Source organism: Corvus kubaryi, unplaced genomic scaffold (genome assembly GCF_017639235.1).
Source record: "Corvus kubaryi isolate FWS band 111438036 unplaced genomic scaffold, C.kubaryi_AGA036_p1.0 36626, whole genome shotgun sequence".
Taxonomy (NCBI): domain Eukaryota; kingdom Metazoa; phylum Chordata; class Aves; order Passeriformes; family Corvidae; genus Corvus; species Corvus kubaryi.
The window spans coordinates 1-18,931 of NW_024580907.1; the positions used below are offsets into that span (position 1 = coordinate 1).

At 38.8% G+C, this 18,931-nt stretch overlaps 1 protein-coding gene across 1 annotated transcript; it reads left to right on the top strand.

Moving 5' to 3' along the window:
• The first annotated feature begins 644 nt into the window (after positions 1 to 644).
• Positions 645 to 16,363, top strand: LOC121660594 (protein ELYS-like). Its single transcript, XM_042019990.1, has 17 exons — positions 645 to 817; positions 1,550 to 1,737; positions 1,924 to 2,068; positions 2,164 to 2,295; positions 2,820 to 2,967; positions 3,053 to 3,203; positions 3,764 to 3,871; positions 4,336 to 4,531; positions 5,406 to 5,600; positions 6,787 to 7,216; positions 7,749 to 7,851; positions 8,772 to 8,878; positions 10,056 to 10,216; positions 11,246 to 13,046; positions 13,815 to 13,948; positions 14,374 to 14,480; positions 14,987 to 16,363. Exons 1-17 carry the CDS (start codon positions 695 to 697, stop codon positions 15,174 to 15,176), a joined length of 4,419 nt encoding a protein of 1,472 aa, XP_041875924.1. The 5' UTR covers positions 645 to 694; the 3' UTR covers positions 15,177 to 16,363.
• The last annotated feature ends 2,568 nt before the right edge of the window (positions 16,364 to 18,931 follow it).

Sequence of the window (18,931 nt, forward strand, 5' to 3'; positions counted from 1 at the left end):
TTTTTTTGTGTGTGTTAGAAGTGCAGGCACACAGAATATTCATTTGGCAGAAACCTAATTTTTGAGCTGCTGGAACATGCAGGCTTGGCTTTGTTGTTTGCTGGCTAAACCATGAGGGGAGCCTGGAGAGCAAGGGGGTTACAAATGGTTGTAGTATTCCAGGGCTGCTTTACTAGAACACGTCCTTAACAAAGGATGTCAGAAAGGGAAAATGAGACTTTGAGTGAGAAATCCACATATACTTTTAAACAGAATTTCAATCACTCGGTGCTAAGTTGTATTGTAAGGGCACTAAAATTTCTCTTTTATTAAGAATGAGGAAAACAAAACAGCTGTAGAATTTGGGGTTTTTTTAATAATTAGGCATTGGACATCGAGTGTTTTAAATGTCCAACAGGAGCCTGAGTTTATAACAGCAGTATTTAAATATGCAATATCTGCCTTTTTGATTTCCTTACAGAAATCCACAAGTGTTTCTCTGGCTGTTTATTCAGAATGTTGATTTGTGGTTAGGACGTGACTATCGATACAACAGGCTGCAATACCTTAAAATGGCGAGATCAATACATTAGGGTGTTCTGCTTCCTACCATTTTCATATTACTATGTTTTGCTAAATGTGATAAATTTTTGGCCTTAGCAATTTATTCACCTTAATTAGATACTCTCAGACAATTTACTTGCTGCTGGATATCATGCATTCCTTTCCAAATAAAACAGAAACTTCGATTGACTCCTTTCCAACTGCCTTTGCTATTCCTTGGGGTCTCGTTAAGCTTATTCAAGGGTTTTGGCTTCTAGATCACAATGATTATGAAGTAAGTATGAAACAGTTGAGTCGGACATTGCAGTGCAGAGCTTTAATCAATAGAAGTATTTTTAAAGATTGGTACTTAGGAGCTGTTGAAGCATTAGAAACTTTTTTTAACACTGCTCTGACATCTTGGGCAATAAGTTATGATTTGAAATTTTGCTTTAACTATTTTGACAGGAAATTGATTAAAACAAAGGCATAATCAACTTTATTAATTTTAATATTTAAATTTTCAAAGCCATCTATGGTTAGGTTTTCAGCAGACTGGTTGGGCACTGTTTCTAAAAGAGTGTTTTGGGTACTTTTAACCGTGGAAACTGTGCTGCAAGTAGCAGCAAGATTTGAGACAGAAGACTGCAGAAGTGACTTTTCAACCTGTTCTTCTGATGCTGAAGGTTGTTCTTTACTTGTCACCATGTCAATAGAATCAATTTGTTGGTCGAGTAACTTATTATTTCATATATTTATAAAAAGCAATGTTTGTCCACAGACTTTTGTTAACTTAGAAAAATCTGAATGTTCCTCTTAAAGCATTCACTTTGTTCTCTCTGGCTTGATTCCTTCTTTTCTGCAAATACTGAAGAACTTTTATTGATGTGCCCTGGATCAAGCATTTTGTTAGTTAGACATCTAAGTTTGCTTAACCCCCCTCCAGCCTTGCTGAAGAAAGTTTTGCCCGTGTTTGTTGCACGGGTTTGTGAGTCTGTGGTAATGAAGCTGCTCTCAACTTCTCCAGAATTCCCTGGCCCTGCTCTTCCATCCAGCTACAATCAAGACTGTGTCATGGCAACACATGAGGATAATTCAATCCCTCATGTGCCAGGGAGAGCACAGGCGAGCCCTCAGGTACATCCAGATGATGAAGCCGTCGATGTCCAGCAGCAGTGAAGTGCGGCTGTTCCTCACCGTGTTGTTGTCCAACAGGTAAGGAAATCTCTCCTGCCGTTTTGGCGTTCACATGTTGGGAAATGTGGAGAACTGATGCTACAAATGGGGCTCCCCTCCATTTCCATTTGATCCATTTGATCTTTGAATGAATAGCATCACTGTGGGGCATCTTGGTGGCTCTAGTGTTCCTATTCCTTTCCATGTCCAAAAACTTACCTCCAGGTGCATGGTGGAGGCTTGGGGTCTGTTGCAGCAGCACACCACGAAGTTAACCATAGAAGAGCTGCTCAAGCACATGTATGAAATCTGTCAGGAGATGGGGCTCATGGAGGATTTGCTGAAGCTGCCCTTCACAGACACAGAAAAAGTGAGTTTGGAGAAGAAACAAAAAAATCTTAATCGTCTCTGGCAAGAGAAGAGGCAGAATTGTAGTAGATGTTTGAAACGTGTTCTTTCTCACAGGAGTGTTTGGAGAAGTTTTTACAGACCAATGCTGGTGTTCAGAATCGTGAGTTCCTTTTAGTCCACCATCTGCAGCGTGCCAACTACATCCCAGCGCTCCAGCTGAATCAGTCCATGAAGGCCAATCTGACGGTAAGGGTAGACATCCTGCTGTGTGAAATTACGAATTATATGTTCCAGACCATGGTTGACTCCAGTTAAAAGAGTTTGTTTGCATCTGAGGAATAAATATGTATCTTGTCTTTTCATTCAGTTCCTCAGATCCCTCTGTTATGTATGGTTTAGATTATGGGAGTTGATTTACTTGTTTGTGTGTAATGAAGAGTATGTTGTATGTCATATCCTGTATCTTGCTTTTGCCTGAGAGCAGTCTAGATGCTCCACAGGTAAAATTTGCCTTGTGGGTTTTAGTTGCGAGTTTCAGAGTTGTTCGGGATTCTTACATTTTGGTTTTTTTAACTAGTCTTGCACTTTGCCAAAACTGAAATTGGTGAACTTGATGTGTGCTCCTGGGTGGCACTTGCTGTGTGCAGCAGAGGTGTTCTCCTGTAGCTGTAGAGCAAATTTAGGCCCTAGTTAGAACGAGCAGAGATAGTTCTGTGCAGTGAACTTCCTGTAAATTGTTAACGTCGTGCTTTACACATTTCCATTGTCAGAATGACCGTGATCCTCACCTGAGAGAGAGAGCAGTTGCCAGAAATTCTCTATTAGACCAATATGGCAAGGTGCTTCCCACAGTTCAAAGGAAGCTGGCAGTAGAGAGAGCCAAGCCGTACCGTTTGCCTTCATCAGTCTTAAGAGAAGGTAATTTTAGAGAAGGGAAATACGATGTACAGCCGGCCATCACTTTGATTACACAAGGCTCATATTTTTCCCTCTTGCTTTACAGTGCCAAGGCCAAAGCCTTTATCAACAGTTACAAGGCAGGGCAATGCAGGAAATGTGCATACAAGAGCAACTTTCATCAGTAAAGTGTTGTCCAAAATTGGGGAAGTATGGTTAGGAAATGAGCAGAAAACAAATATCTCACAATATGATAGGTAAGCAGCTTTTTTAAAAAGTTAGTCTTGAGCTACATGTTTGGAGGGGGAGGGAGGAGGAGGTGGAGAGAGAGAGTGAGTGGGAGGGGGCGAGAAAGAGAATTCTGTTTGAATTGTGTTAATATTTTGGTGGGAAGATGCATGTGAATAAAGCTTTGTTTTGCTTTTTTGCTCATATAGTATATAACATTTAAGAATCAATCATATGTAGTGTTTGGAGAGTTTTTCTGCTATGATAATCTTCTCTATACAAATCCATGTATTTACATTATGGCACATATGTTTACAGTATTTAAGACAGCTGAAACTTGAGCTGTTTGTCACTACCATGAAGCTGTTGGTGTACTGACTTTTACAGACTTTTGTGTGATCACATAGTAGTCTTTTACCACTTCCTGCTTGGTTATTTAAAAATAAGCAGAATCTTTACAAAGAGTGGAAAAGAGGCTTGTAATTGTCAGGTGATTGTCTTACATGGGATATGGACAAATAAAGTTGAATTCTGGTATAGCTGGACTTGGAAGGAATGAAAATCAGTTACGTTTTCATTTTCCTTCTAGTCCTAGAACTACAGAGCCAGCAGTCAGTACCCATCCTCTCCCTGCTGCAGAGTTGCCCGATGCATTTCTTGGGACACCTGTTACGAAACTTTCTCAAAAGTGTTCAAGGTATAGTAGAGCTACAGACTTTATATTTCAGAAAGGTGTTATCATGTAAATACATGTGCATGAGTGTATACTTCTTTGGTTTACCAAGGATTCTGTTGCTTTTAGTTTTGTATCTCAAAAGTCAACTTAGGGTCAAAATTAAGTGGAGAATTTGAAATGGTCCCTGCATTGAAATGTAGATTAGTTTTCTCCACTGCTGAGAATTAGGTCACTTGTGCAACTTAAAATTGGGGTATTCTTATGTCAGAGGCAGGGATTTAGGAAATTAGATACGAAATGTAAAGATATAATGAAAAAATGCTCCAATGTGCTTGTCGCTTGTTTGTGGGACTGATAGATCACCCCCAGCGGTGAGGTTGTATTTCTTGTTCATCCAGTGTTTTTGTTCTGCATCATCTGAGATGATCACAGCATGGTATTTTTCATTTATTTGTGCTCCTAGTTTAAATTGTGTGTTTTACCAGGTTACTGGATTTGGTGGTTCGTCCTGTTCCTTCCCGCTCTGTGGCACAGGATGAGAGCCAGCAGTCCCCATGCAGAGCTTCTACTTCTTCCGTGGCATCCAGCCCCCTGAGATCAAATACACATCGCTCCAGCTCCCAAAAGAATCTTCCAAGAGCATCAGAGCTGAATTTACTGGAAACTCCTCTTGTGGTCAAGGTTTGTATTTTAAGAAGTGAGTAGCAACCAACCAAACCAAAAAACTTCTTAGGTTTGTTTTAGGTGAAATTAAAAAAGTATTTAGCAGAAGCACTTCTGCATTGAAATTTTCAGTATGCATGTGGTTATTGTATACACAGTCCTTTTCAAAGCAGTAAGCTGGGAACGGTTTTTAAGCAGGAAACTTTAGTTCTCAGTTGATCACAGTGGACAGCTTGTCCCATAGCTTTGTGAAATAAATTTACTGTATGGAGCAATTCCATTTTCCACCTTTTTCTTATGAAATACCGTCCATACCAATGAACTAGCTTCATCCTCTTTTGAAACCCTTTCAGTACTGTAAAGTAATCTGAGTTAAGAACACCTGAATGCTTCTACATGAAGATACGTAGGTATTTTTAAAGCAGTGTTACTTCCTCTTGTGTGCACCTGATAAATTAGTAAAAAAAAAGCTGTGACTGTTGCTTTGCAGAATTGCTGTCAAATGCAGCAACTGAAAACGCTGCAGTACAGAGGAAAGTTGAAGTCGTGTGGCTTTTATAAGAGCAGCGTAAAAATTGCAAAAATTACTGGGATAAGAGATAACCTTGCAGAAAACAAGATGTCATATCGTTGTTTCTCGAAGAAGTAATTTTGAAAAATAACTTCTATTTGGTTGGCCATTACAAAGACAAACCAAGAGAAATATAAAAAGGATGCTTTTTTGTCTTTAAAATGTTGGTATTTTTGGAAAAAACAGTGCAGAGGCAAAACTTCTGCTGCTATAAACCCAGTTCATAATTTAAGCTAATTTAAGTTTTGTAATGTAAGCACAGTCTTCCCGTTTTGAAGATTTAACTGGTTTTAAATTAAATGTTTTTATTTCTTTTCCTAGAGAGCTAAAGTTTTGGCCACATCTTCTGGTTTTCCTGGGTTTACTCCTCAGTCTATTCTCAGGTCCAGCCTTCGCACTACACCCCTAGCAACTCCCTCTGCATCCCCAGGACGATCAGTTACTCCTCCTCTACGAGCAAAGGAACCTAGAATATCTTTCAGGGAAGAGAGCTCGAATGCAAAGTGGACTGTTGGGGTAAGCTGGGCTGCAGTTAGCGAGTTTTGCAGATAACGCTGTGATATTTTGACTTTAAAGTTTGCCAAAACTCCTTACACTGAGAATCTGGATTGTGAATCAGAATGGCAGAATTTGGTCAAAAAAAGATTGTGTTATGCTAGACCTTCTGTAGCATCATGTTCCTGCAGGAACATATTCTTAACAAACATCAGGGACCTTGGTGGCTTTTATTCAGATGTTCTTAGGACCTCTGGTGGTTCAGCTTTCAGCTCTACCTTTTCAAATGGTAGTGTTGCAGGAAGGTAAGGAATATAGATCGAGCCTCTTGTTTGGGTTTGTTACATTTTGCAAATTGAATATCTGGGAAAGCAACAAGTCATAAAGCTGCATTGACTTTCAACCTGTCTTTTTGCAATGTTGGGTTTACTTAAATGATTGTAAAAAGAGACTCCTGATGAAGAGAACTGTAGTGTTTTCTGTTCTCTGAGCCCTAAAGTTCTCGGGTTTGCTTCTTGCCTTGCACCCCGGGTAGCATCCATGTAGTTTCCAAATGCAGTGGGTCCATCTGACCAGCTGTGGTCCCTTCTGCTCCTGCAGTTGTGTAGCTGGATTCTGTGGTTCAGCCCATCAGGCAGTTGCCAGCATAATGTACCCAAATCAGGGGCACAACAGGGGCATGTGCTGCTATCCCATGTGTGAGTAGCTCATGTATGTTACAAGGAGCTACTCAATTGTAACAAGAGGTGCTCTCTCCTGTATGAAATTCTTACTAATAGTGGCACTATGGCCAGATGAATTTACTTGTTCCATGTCACAGCCATAGTTGAACACCAGCATATTTTAGTAGTGCATGTGTGTTGAAAGGGCAAGCATGAAATAGAGAAATCTGGAGTTAAGATTTTATTAGGCAAAGCTTTGTCTTCCTGAAAACACACTGGTAAGCCCATTGAAGAGGCTTGAGATGACATTATGAGCAAGACTGACTTCATCTTAATTCTTCAGTGTCGTGGAAACTCAATAAGCAATCTAAAGTGTGATTAATTTTTACACTTAGCCTTAAATCTAAGATAGTGCTAGAATGAGAATTTTTTATTGCCTCTCTAAGGGGACATGTGTAACTTAGAAATATCAGTATTTATTGGGGTTTTTTGTTTTGCTTTGGCAAAAAGCAGACTCCTGTTGCTGATCTGAACTTGTGTTTTAGGTGACAGAAGATGATAAAGCACTATTTGGAGCTTCATCTGAGCATCATCATGGCTTGATGGAGGATTCTTGGTCTGAAAGTAGAGAGAAACCAACTCTGTTTACTCTGAGCAATCCTGGGGGTGATCGTGCTGAATTGCAGGAGTCTTTGGAAAGCTTACCTGGAGGTGATTTGGAGAAGATGGATGTCAGCAAAGAAAATAGTAATTTCTCTGTCAGATCAGACCAGACTACTTTGGAGTATCATGATGCAAAATCACCTGGTGATTTTGAAGATGATGTCATCTTTATAGCTGCTAAACCAGCTAATTCTTCCACTGAACAAACTGGTGATGTTCAAGAATGGGAGAAGGAGGAAGAAACTGAAATGGTCGAAGATAAACCTTTCCAGATGAAACAACTAGATCCTTCAGAACGAAGAAAAGAAGCAGGTGTGTTTCATCCTGTGATAACCTAAGTTTCTGAATTTTTCAAATGTCTTCAAAAGATTAAATTATTGATGAGTGCAGCAGTTTAATGATGAGTTTTCACAAGTGCCCTGTGCTTTTAAAATTACCTCTTATGTTTTAAGTCCTTTTTTAAGTATCCCAGACCTATGAATGTATACTTCCTTGGCTGGCATTTCTTTTGTGTGCAGTGGCAGTTGAAAGGCAGCAGTGATTTGTGGGAATGTTAAGAGGGATACATGTTTAAAGCTTGGGCTTCTGGTTATGTTTTAGAGGTACTTCTGTAGTTTGCAGGTTTTTTTACGTTGTTTGACTGAAATTGTGCATCATCAGGCTTCTTGTTCTACTGCAAAGAAGAACTCGGACCTTCTGTGCCTTTGAAGTCTTGGTAGCATTATTTTGCTAAATGCCTGTCCTAGATGAAATGCATAAAGGATCACTTTGAACTCATATGAGCAGTTTAAAAGAAGTGATGTTGAGTGGAATGGGGAAGTCATCCATCTCTTCGTTTTTGTAGGATTTGTGGAAGAATCAAATGCTACATGTCCTACCCTTCCTGAGGGTGATAAATCGGTGTTTAAAGCTGCTGAGGCTGCTACTTCAAGGGCTGGAAAAGAAGGGTGAGCTTATGAAGTAGATACATCTTTGGGTTCACACAACATTCAGCTGCTGGCTTTTCTGTGTTTGAAAACTGATTTTGACCTGGGATTAGTTCCTTCCTGTGTTCTTATATATAAGGGCCTGTCTATTCCATTCTGTCTCTGAGCAAAAGTAATCTGGCATGAATGTAATGCACACTGACTAGCTGTCAATTTGAGCCTTTTTTCTCAAATCATTGCAGATCCCAAAGTATGATGATAAAGACTCCATTCAAGAGTCTATACAGACCTTGTTACAGTTTGAGAGTTACTAAGCAGATACTGTGAACATAAGCCCTGTTTTTTTATGAAAATTGTGTAGTTAAAAATTAATCCTGAGATCCTGTAACTTCCGTGGGTTTCTTTTGGAGTTTGAATGCTTTCTGACAGTATTTTTTACACTTAATTTCTGTTTTCTGTATGTGCTCAATTAGCATCTATTTGTTTATGGAAAGGGAAGCCATTTCTCACCAGGTACTTTAAAAGCTGCAACTGCTTATTCATAAAGACAGGATGTCAGCAATGAGAGAACCCTTAATTTCAAGTGGTAACTTTCACCTGTACAGACTTTTGTTCGGTTGGTTCTGAACCTCTGTTATTGTAGTTGCCCGCTTTCTACAGAAGACAAATAATACATTATTCTGTAACACACATCTGTTATGTTATTAACTAGTGTTAGATAGCTGGAAAGAATGTCAAGTACGTGGTTCGTTGCATAAAGTGAGTTAGAAAGTGAATTACAAATTGAGTCACAAATTGATTATGTTGAAAGAATTTCTAATTTTTCTTGTATTTTTTCTGGTTTGAAACTTGAAGACTTTACAGTGAGCAAGTAACTTGTAAAGCTCTTAAAAGTTTGTTTTCAAGCTTTATGATGAATTTCTCTCTTTCTGTTCATGAAGTGAAACAGCCTACCAGGAGTCTGAAATGACCTCTTCATCAGAAGAAAAAGCCATACTGGTTGCAACAAATCCACAGCTCTCTGAATCCCCAGAGGCAGACAGTGAACGTATGTTGGAAATACTCTGTGTGTTAAAGTAGCAGAGCTCCTCAAGTGAAGTGTGTAGTTTTCCATACTGCTATAGGTGTCTCAGATTGAAATAGTAGTAGCATGTTACTGCTAACTTTCATTAAACTATAGAGAAAATACACTCCTTCAAGAAAGTCCTTGTAAAAAGTGCATAGTGAATCTTCTTGATCAAAATATTTAGATGCTGGTAGAACTCAAAGTATTACAAGGAAAGACCAGTATTTATTTCAATGTTGTACACCACTACCAATTTGTGTGCCATGGGATCTGCTGTTTGATTTACTATTTTAAAAGGTGATACATCCTCAGTATTCAGACTGAAGAAATTATCTACCATGTCTTTCCAGCCACATTTTCCTCTTTTATTTTCCATCTATGGACTTGGCAGCTGATTTTCTCCTCCTTCTTTCTTGCTGTGGGGCTGCATTCTTTAGCAGATCTGTAGTTGTTGCAGTTTAAACCCAGTCGACAACTAAGCCCCACACGGCCGCTCACTCATTTCCCATGGGTGAATGGGGGAGGGAATGGGAGAGCTAAAGGTGAGAAAACTCACGGTTGAGATAAAGACAGCTTAATAGGGAAAGCAAAAGTCTTGCATGCAAGTCAGGCAAAACAAGGAATTCATTCACCACTTTCCATTGTCAGGCAGGTGTTCAGCCATCTCCAGGAGAGCAGGAAGATGAGTCATGGGAAGACAAACACCATAACCCGAATGTCTCCTGCTTCTTCCTTCTTTGCCCTGCCTTTTGTCCTGAACATGATGCCATATTTTATGGGATGTCAGTTGGGGTCAGCTGTCCTGGCTGTGTCCCTTCCCATCTTCCTGTGCAGCCCCAGCCCACTCACTGCTGGCATGGTGTGAGAAGCAGAAAAGGCCTTGGCTCTGTGTAGGCTCTGCTTAGCAGTAACTAAAACTTCCCTGTTACCAACACTGCCTTCAGCACAAATCCAGAATACAGCAGTACCAGTTCCTATGAAGAAAATTAACTATCCCAGCCAAAACCAGCTCAATAGTTTTAGCTTTTGGAGAAAGCCCAATATATGTGGCAGGATGGAGAACCATATTGTTGGCTCTTGTTACCTCTTTTACTTCTTTTTGCTTAAACTTGTGTCATTTATGTAACAGTTAATGTAAAATTACATAAATCTCTTCTAGCTGTGATAAGTATCCTTGACAGTGAGGACAGGGTCAGTACTCCGTCTGAAAATCGCCTTGAGGGCAAGTGTGTGGATTTACCTGAAGAATGTAACCCTAAGGCAGCTGAAGTTGAAGAAGACCATGTTTCTAACAATCCTCCTAAAACTGAGGAAATTAATGTAAGTAAACTATTTTCCCATTTCCTACAAAATAGAAAACAGTTTGCAAATTGAGGACAGACCTGTTCTGACAATTAGGAGACAATAAAAAATGTGTCCATTTCTTGAGCTGCTTAACACAAGTTAAAACCTTGATGTTGTAAGGGCAGATATGTTTTTCTCTCCTGCATTTTCTGTTCCTATAACATGAATGGGATCTGTCTAAACTTAGGCATTTGACAGCAAACAAAACCAAAATAAATGCCTAAACTATTTTTTTAAATAGCTAGGCATTAATTTGATTTACTTGAATTCAAACTTTTTTATTTGACTTAAAAAAATAGTTTTAATGTTAATAAGAAAGTTACAGGAGTGCAGCTTCTTTGTACTGGAAATCATTTACCAAATGACAAAAAGATGTGGGAACCAAACTCCGAATTATTTAGGTGCTTAGGTCCTTTACTGTTTGTTCCTTCTTAACACAAACAGAATTTCCAGTAATGAGCTCATTTTGGTGTCAAGATACTTCTTCAAGAGATGGAGGTATTTAGAAAATGTGTTATCTCATGCAATCCAAGTGACTCCTTAAAGTGCAGTGTTGAGTTGTTGGATGCGATCCCTGGCCAGTCTAAGTGCTGCAGTCACAACTGTCATGACTGAGGCTTTAAGCAGTGGGGAGCCAATTGTATTTTACCCTGTCCGAGGCAGAGTGGGTCACTCTGGCTGTGGAGCAGTGCAGAGGGCACTGCATTGTGATGGTCACTGCTGGTTACATACACACCTTGTGTTGGAAAACTGCTGCCTGGTCATGGGCAGTGGGAAATGGTCAGTTCTGAACAGAAATACCAGAACCAGAGCCTGTGAACTGCACACAGGGACTGCTCTGATCTCTGTGCCTTAAACACACAAACTCTCATCTGTCGTACAAAATCACATTGTTTCACATTTGGGGTGATCTTAAGGGAAATGTCCTCAGTTTCATCTAGCTCGGTGTGAAATTAGTCTGTTTGGTAATGAGTGAAGTATTAACAGACTTTTTTTTAACTTTAGGTTATAGAAGATACCTCAGAACCAGCACCTGAAACATCTCCATATAGTGAACTAGATCCATCAAGCGATCTTCATTATAGCTATGAAAATATCGAGCAACAGTTTGCATGTGATTTTCCTGATAATAAAGATAGTGAATGTGATGCAGCTGAGGGAGATGGAGACCTTTTTCTATCTCAGAGTAATTTTACCTTAGTTTTGGAAGGAGAAGAAGGGGAAGCAGAGATGGGAGACCCTACATCAGTAGATGCTTCTAAACCAGATGAGACAACAACAGAAGAACAGGTCAACCCTGTGACCAATTTAGGAAATAATGAAAGCCAGGAACATGTTACAAACTCAGTGTCCACTGTAACTGGTGATCAGGAATCTCAAAATATTGCAGAGTCACTCCCATATGTGCCTGAACCTATTAAGGTTGCCATTGCTGAGAACTTACTGGATGTAATTAAAGACACAAGAAGTAAAGAATTTACATCTGAAGTTGTAGAACAATCTATTCATGAAACCATAGGTAAAAAGGTAACTAGATTCCAGAAGGCAAAAGCTCCCTTAACACCTGTGCTGGAAGCAGTGGGAGAGGAAACCAGCAGACATCATTATGGCATTGCTCCAAGAACACGCACAAGGGGACAGCTGAGTAGAAGTCCAGGTGTTCTGTCAGCAGGCACTCAGCAGCTGCTGAAGACAGACAGCCCAGCTCTGCTTGGACTGTCTCCTCGGAGGAGTACCAGGCGAACAAAAGAAGCGCCTGAGACTCCCAGTCTCCCATCAGAGGAAAATGCTCAAGAGGAGCAAACACCTGTGGCGCCTGTCACTCCTAGGAGAGGTAGGAAACCTAAAGTGTCAAATGCAGAAAAAACAGAAAGCAGCCATTCTGATGGACAAAATGTGTCTGACAGTATGCGGCCAGTTACTCCCAGAAGAGGACTAAGGAGAGCAAAGGAAGCTGCGCCTGAACTCCAAGAAGAGGCTACTACTGACGAAACGCCTCTTGCTGAAGGTAGCATTATTACTTCTTTCGCTTCCAAAAGGACTAAAGGAGGAAAAAGTTCAGCTGGAAATCCAGAAACTAGCAAGAGTGATACTGATCATAAGGTAAAAACAGCAGTCAGTCCCAGTAGAAGTGCAAGAAAATTGAAAAGCTTTAATTTACAGTTTACTGAAGATACTGTTAAGGATCAACAGGTGCAGCCTAGTGACCAACTCCTTTCACCTGTGCCAAGTAAAAGAGGCAGAAGAAGAAAGATTAGTTCATCAGAAGTTTCAGAAAATTCTGATCTTGATCTGTCTAAATCGTCGCTTCCTCAAACAGAATTTAAGCTTCCTGTCACACCTAGAAGAAGTGCTAGGAAGGCAGCACGAAACCTCTTGGCAGACCCAGAGTCTACCTCTGCTCAGGAAGACACACATTCAGGTGAGAAAGTAGAAGTCCTTGATACTCCTAAGAGAAGAACTAGAAGAGTGCCACATGAGAATCCAGAAAAAGTGGATACTCACGAGCAAGCACCTGCAGAGCCAAGCGAGGAGCCAACCACACCTAGGACTACGGTAAGGACAGGACGTCGGGGCAGGAAGAGGCGATCAATGTCCGAGGAGACCTCCCAGGGACCTGGTGGCAGTCCTTTGCTGCTCGAAGACATAAACCCCTCAGGACATGATCAGACATCAAGAGCTCTGACAGATCGTGTTACAAGAACCAGATCCCGCAGAACTGCCATCCATCAGAAACTGTCTGCTGAGGAAAATGAGGCTTTCCTTTTCTCTCCTCCTCTCACAAAGCTGACTAAGAAATTTGAAGGTAGGTGCATTATGTTTATATGCAAAATAGGGCATATTTCCTCTTTTTTAAACCACAGAAAACAAACTGCGAGGATGGCTACAAGTATTGTAAAGAATGGAAGCATGCAAAAGAAAAAATTTGCCAAGAGGCAATTCATCTTTTGGCTGAACTCTGTGTGACTGCCTGCTTAGTTCTGGTAGAAACAGATTATGAAGCCAGTCTAAGCAGTGAAATTAAACTTAGCTATATTTTTGTGAGGAACCTAATTTCTATCAGATTTTGAAAACCAGAGATTATTTGTGAATATGCCATCCCTTCCCTCCGCAAAGGAGAAATAAAGGATGTGTGCTTCCAAATTCTGTTCAGTTTTCAAGTTCAGATGAGCTGCATCTTGCAACAAACTATACATCTGTTTAATTATGTGATTATTTTTCATGGGTGTATATTTCGTCAGTGAAATCAGTGTACACAGTAGTCTTTTAATCAGAATACATGATAAATTTTTTTGAGATGTTTAAGGACTGTTGATGCCTCTGGAGTATAGTATCTTTGATTTGGTAAGTGCAGGTAAAATCACTACACTGGCTTAGTTTTGTTTCACTATTTATGGTAAAAGAAAAGAAGAGGCAGTTACTAGGGGGAAAATGCCTTTGCATGAGGTGTTTATAAAGCTGATTGGACCTTTATTTCAGGAAGCTATTGTGCTCTTATTTGTCAGCTGTAATTTAGTATTACTGTCCCTCATGTATAACCTGTGTGCATGCTAACACTGCATTGTCATTACAGGTGGAAAAACAGACCATCCTGTGCAATTTAACGATTTAGACCCGGATTTGTCTTCTCAATTTGTCTTTTCACCCCCTCTTTTGAGGTCAAGGAGAAAAACTGTAGCTAGCATTTCCCGGATTGTGAAAGAAGCAGTAAGTAAAAACTCCAGTTGTCCCATGTTCTTGATTTTAATTCTGTACCTTTTTTGAGATCATGCTTTGCCTTTTTCGTTGGAAACATATCTAAAAAGAGCTTCAAATGAATCAGCTAAAATTTGTTTTTCTTCATGAAAACTAGCTACAAAAGTCAGTTTTGAATCTATGTAATTCAAGAATTGATAAATACTGTTTTGCCTTTAACAAAAGGCACAGTGGCTTTCTTTAAACTTACTTGGTATGTCATCTGTTAATTTCAGAGTTTGAACTTTTGGAATGGTAAAATAATTTGATGTGGAAGGTTTGTTTTTGCACATGCTTTGGGATGTAACTTTGGCATGATTTCTTAATGAAAAAACATTATTATTCTGTAGAATTGTAAGAACTTGTTCATGGGTAACATTTTTGTTGCCTTAATGTAGGAGGTTCCAGCTAAAGAGGAAGAGGATACCAAATCCATAGAGTCTGGGGGAAAGCAAAAATTGAAGAGAGGTAGAACTCCAAAATCAAAAATGAAGAAAGCAAGCAAGTATGAAATAAGTTTTGAACAGTTATTTGCATTTCTTAATGTGATGGTGATTCACCTGTTGAGCACCTAACTACTTCTTCCTCACTTGGCTGTGCAGGTCTTCTCTCATTCTATCAGACTGTCCAGCTTGCTGGTCTAATAGGCACCTTTTCCCCATTTAAGGGTTTGGTTTTCTAATGGAAACAGAAGAGGGAGGGGATAGAAAAGGGCAGGTGGATACTTACTGCAAGTGGTGACATTGCAATGCTCTTAACATTATCTTACTACACCTTGTGAAACCCCACTCTTCCAGTTTAGTTTCTCATACAAGGCCGGGAAGTGGCCAGACGATGAGTAAAGGGAATAAAAACAAAACAAATCTTATTTATGTGCCTTTTCTGCCTTAATTCTATCTACAAAGAAGCCCATGTGTTTTTCTTGGGAACTGATTTTGTAATGCCAGTTTTTTCCTCGATTAAATACTGTTTGTAATGAGTAATTGATTTGATGCCTATCCTTCTTTTCAGAACCACAAAAGAAAGTTCTTGGTCACCTCCACCAGTGGAAATAAAATTCATCTCTCCTTTTGGAAGTCCAGTGGATGGAACAAAAACAAAACAGAAGGAAACTACAGATGCAGCAGGGAAGACCCTAAGAAAGAACAAAAAGAGACTGTCTAATTTTCCAAAGCCAGTTGTGCGCCGGAAGATGCTGTAACTGTTTTTTTAAGTTTATAATGTACACCACTGTTTGTAAAGTCATCAAAATTGTGTGAATTAGTAAAAAGAAGAAAAATCATCTAATTTGGAAGAGATAATTTATATAAATTATTGTAAAATTTCATAAAAAAATGGTCTTCAGTAAGTAACTCCATATGGAGTGTGATTTCCTCAGTCAATGCAGTTTTCTATTTTATATTAAGACTTCATACATTTATATAATATGTAAATACAGGTTATTTTAGGAATGTTAAATAAAAATGTATACTTCCCAATGTGCTTACTGTCTGATAGCTTTTTGAGGGAATATTGGGTTGAATGACCTGTATTGCTCAGAACTTTGTTGTTTTGCGGGAGTTACAGACTCTCAAAAGTGATTCCAAATGCTTTTTAAAAGTTTGTTTAGAATTCCTGTAACAAGTAAACATTTTAAATATACTAGTTTTAATTTTAAAATTATGTTTTACCTTCTGGGACAAATAATTGGACTTAAAATACAAACTGGTAATTCCTTACATTCACAGTTAAGTTGTACTGTATTGAAGTCAGAATGTAAACAATTGTGTTTTAAGCTGTGCAATATTTTTTTTTGTATTTTCTTAAACTTTGGGAAAGCTGCTCTTCAGTTCATAAAACCAGATCACACCTCAGATGTGTCATTTTTTCTTAAAATTTGTTGTCAGCAAAAAGTTAACTGTACAGATGGTGTGATGCTTACAATAGCATATCAGATTTAAAAGGATACTACCCAGATACTTCGGAATTTGAGCCAAAATTATTTTCTTAATATGACTTCTACTATAATTTCAATACTTATTGTCTGTAAACATGCTTTGCAGTATTTGAAGCCTGCATATCACAGCACTGAAAACCTGATGGTGAAGCTAATGTAATAGCCTGAAAAAGGTACAAAAATGTACAGAAATCTTAGTTACAAACCGTATTTTTGAATAATTATTTCATTAACAGTCTTGGGTTAAGGAGTATATGTCCCTATAAAGTTTCAATTTGTATAAATAAAGTCACAAACCTATTCTTTTAAAAGCAGACATGGAAGTACTATTTTGATGTGCAGTCTTTTAGACAACGGATTATTTTTCTGTATGTTAATTTATATATGGATGCAACTTTGAAGACTACAGAACGGTGGAACCTGATATTAAACTTTTCCATTAGTAAAAACTACTACAGTTATTTTAAGACATAATTTATTTATTAACTAACAGCTTGTACATAGTGAATGAATGTATTCATAACAGACTAAGCTTGTGAAAGAAGATTGTTCTGGGGCTGTGATTTTTCTATCTCAGAACAGATCATTCTAGAGAAGCAATTGCATGCACTTGGATATTTTTCTCCTTGGGGAAGTATTCATTACTGAAAGAAAGCCTAAAAAAAAGTCAGATGTTTAAAATGTGGAAGTGGCAGTTTGACTGAGACCTTTGAGTCAAGTTAGTAATCATTTTCTCTGTATATTTTGTACTTGAATGACTATAAATACAGTCAAAGAGGAAAGGGGAGGGAAGTTCTAGCAATATTATTTTATATTCACATTGCACAGAAGTGCAGTGCATAGCTCAGAAAATGGGGTAAAAGGTCAGATTTTCAAAACTGAAATAGAATACAGATGGCACATCTGATTGTTTTTTGTAGTGTGCAAGAATATTTGTAAAATACTTTGATTATTGTCAAATGGAACTGACTGACGAAATGCTAGTAAGGATTGCTTAATAGGGTTTTAACACATTTCTGTCATTTATACTTATATGTGTATATTTTTTGGTATGAAAATTAATTGGAACAAATGAAAATACAGCATTAGCTGATTTATTAATTTTTAGTGTCTATTTTATTTACACCTCAGCTAAAATATCCTCATTTGGCTGTGCTTAAGAAGAAAGCAAGCAATAGCAATAAAAGACAATTGGCATTGTCATATAGATTCAATAACTTCCTAAAGGTTTGCAATTTTCTAGTAATTTTTTTACTTAAAAGGAGTTTTGATTACATGTTAAAATGTTTTACTCTTTTCTTCCCCTTTTTTGTAACTTGGATTCAGTGCATAGTTCTCCAGTCTGACCAGATTCCCCAAGGAGCAGTTTAAAAAGGAATGTGAGCATAATGTGTAAGCAGGAGTGGGAGCTGAGAAATTTAAAGGACACAGAAGGAAATGGAAGCAAAACCAGACACTGTGACTTTCTGTTTAGAGCCTGAGAAAAGCAAGAAGCTGGAGAACAGTGTTAAGGCACGAACTCTGTCATCCTCAGTCAAGGATGGGTTTATAATGAAGTGAAGAAAATAGATTTTATGTGGGTGCTTTCTGTGTAGGCTTGCTACACGTGTGAAGGATGAGTGGAAAAGATGATTTGCAGCTGTTTGCACATGTATCTGAGAGGGAGAGAATTGTAGTGGCAGGGAAGGACAGGAGGGGCCTGTCAGAGGAGGTGGGATGTATCATGGATGGATGCAGGAGGCTGTAAGGGCATAGAGCTGCAATTTTCTTGAAAACAAGATGGGAATTTCACAGGAACTACAGCTCATCACTAAATAGAACATCCTGAAGCTTTTCTATAGGAAAGTAATTGCTTGAAGGGTGTATGTTTTTATCCCCTAAAGAAAGGTTAGAATTTCTCAGGAGTGTAGTCACGTATCTGCTTTAATCCACTGTTGGATGGCCAAAAGCTGAAGCTGGATTGTGCATCTGTACCTCTGGAAGGTTGAAGGCCTTGGGACAGCCAGAATCTTACCTTTCAGAAAGAGTAACATGGGGTGTAATGGCAGGTTTTATTTCCAGGAAACACACAGGAGGATATTAGTGATGGGAGTATCAACAACATTAAGGACTGTTGTATTTTGTATTTTGTAAAGAAAAGAAAGGTCACAGTGGAAATGGTTCTCTTGAGTTACTTCAGAGGGTTAACATAAATACTCCTAAGACTTGTTTTTCTTCAATTGTTAGCTAAGGCTGATGAAAGTATTCATTCCAGGTTATAACACAAAGGAGATTTAAACCTATTTTACTTTCAATAGCCACTCAGTGCTTGAAGCGCCAATTGATTCACATTGACTTTATTTGCCTTAATATTTGTACATGTCCAGTGTGCAAGTAAGGGCACAGATAACTATTTTAATCCCCCACCAGAACTTCCTCTCATGGAAGACTACTCTCAGGGTTGTCAGTGCAATGGATTTATTTGCTGCAATTTCATTACTTCCCATGTAACTAATAATATAGCAAAGTTGTTGATTTCTGGTGGGGAAAAAAGCTACAGGCAGAAACCAATCTACAGGTTCTCATGAATAGTTGGACAATGCTTGCCACCAATTAGTCTAGGCCAGTCTGAAAATACTGAAATAATAGAATTTTAGGCAATAGGACAGTGTTTGTTTCTTTTGTTCATACTTTTGTCTTCTGTGCAAGCTTCTGAGTTTCTGTTCCAGGAATGCTTTTTTCACCAAAGTAGTCATGATGAGTCTCTTTGATATGCTTGAAGATAAACGTTCTGTGGTTCCTGTTGAATTAAAGCTGTTGCCAAAATAAAATGCATTTTCCAGCACTGGGCTGTGTGCATGACCAATATGTGAGGTAGAGGGAAAACTGCAAATTATGGTTACTGATGTGTCCGTTTGTTCAGGTCAGTTTCTCCTTGACTGTGTCGTGACTCAAGAGCAGGCTCATCCCACGGCAGTCATTGATGTGCTGTGCAGAACTTGGTTTAAATCGGAACTGAAACATCAATTAGTAGTGCATGA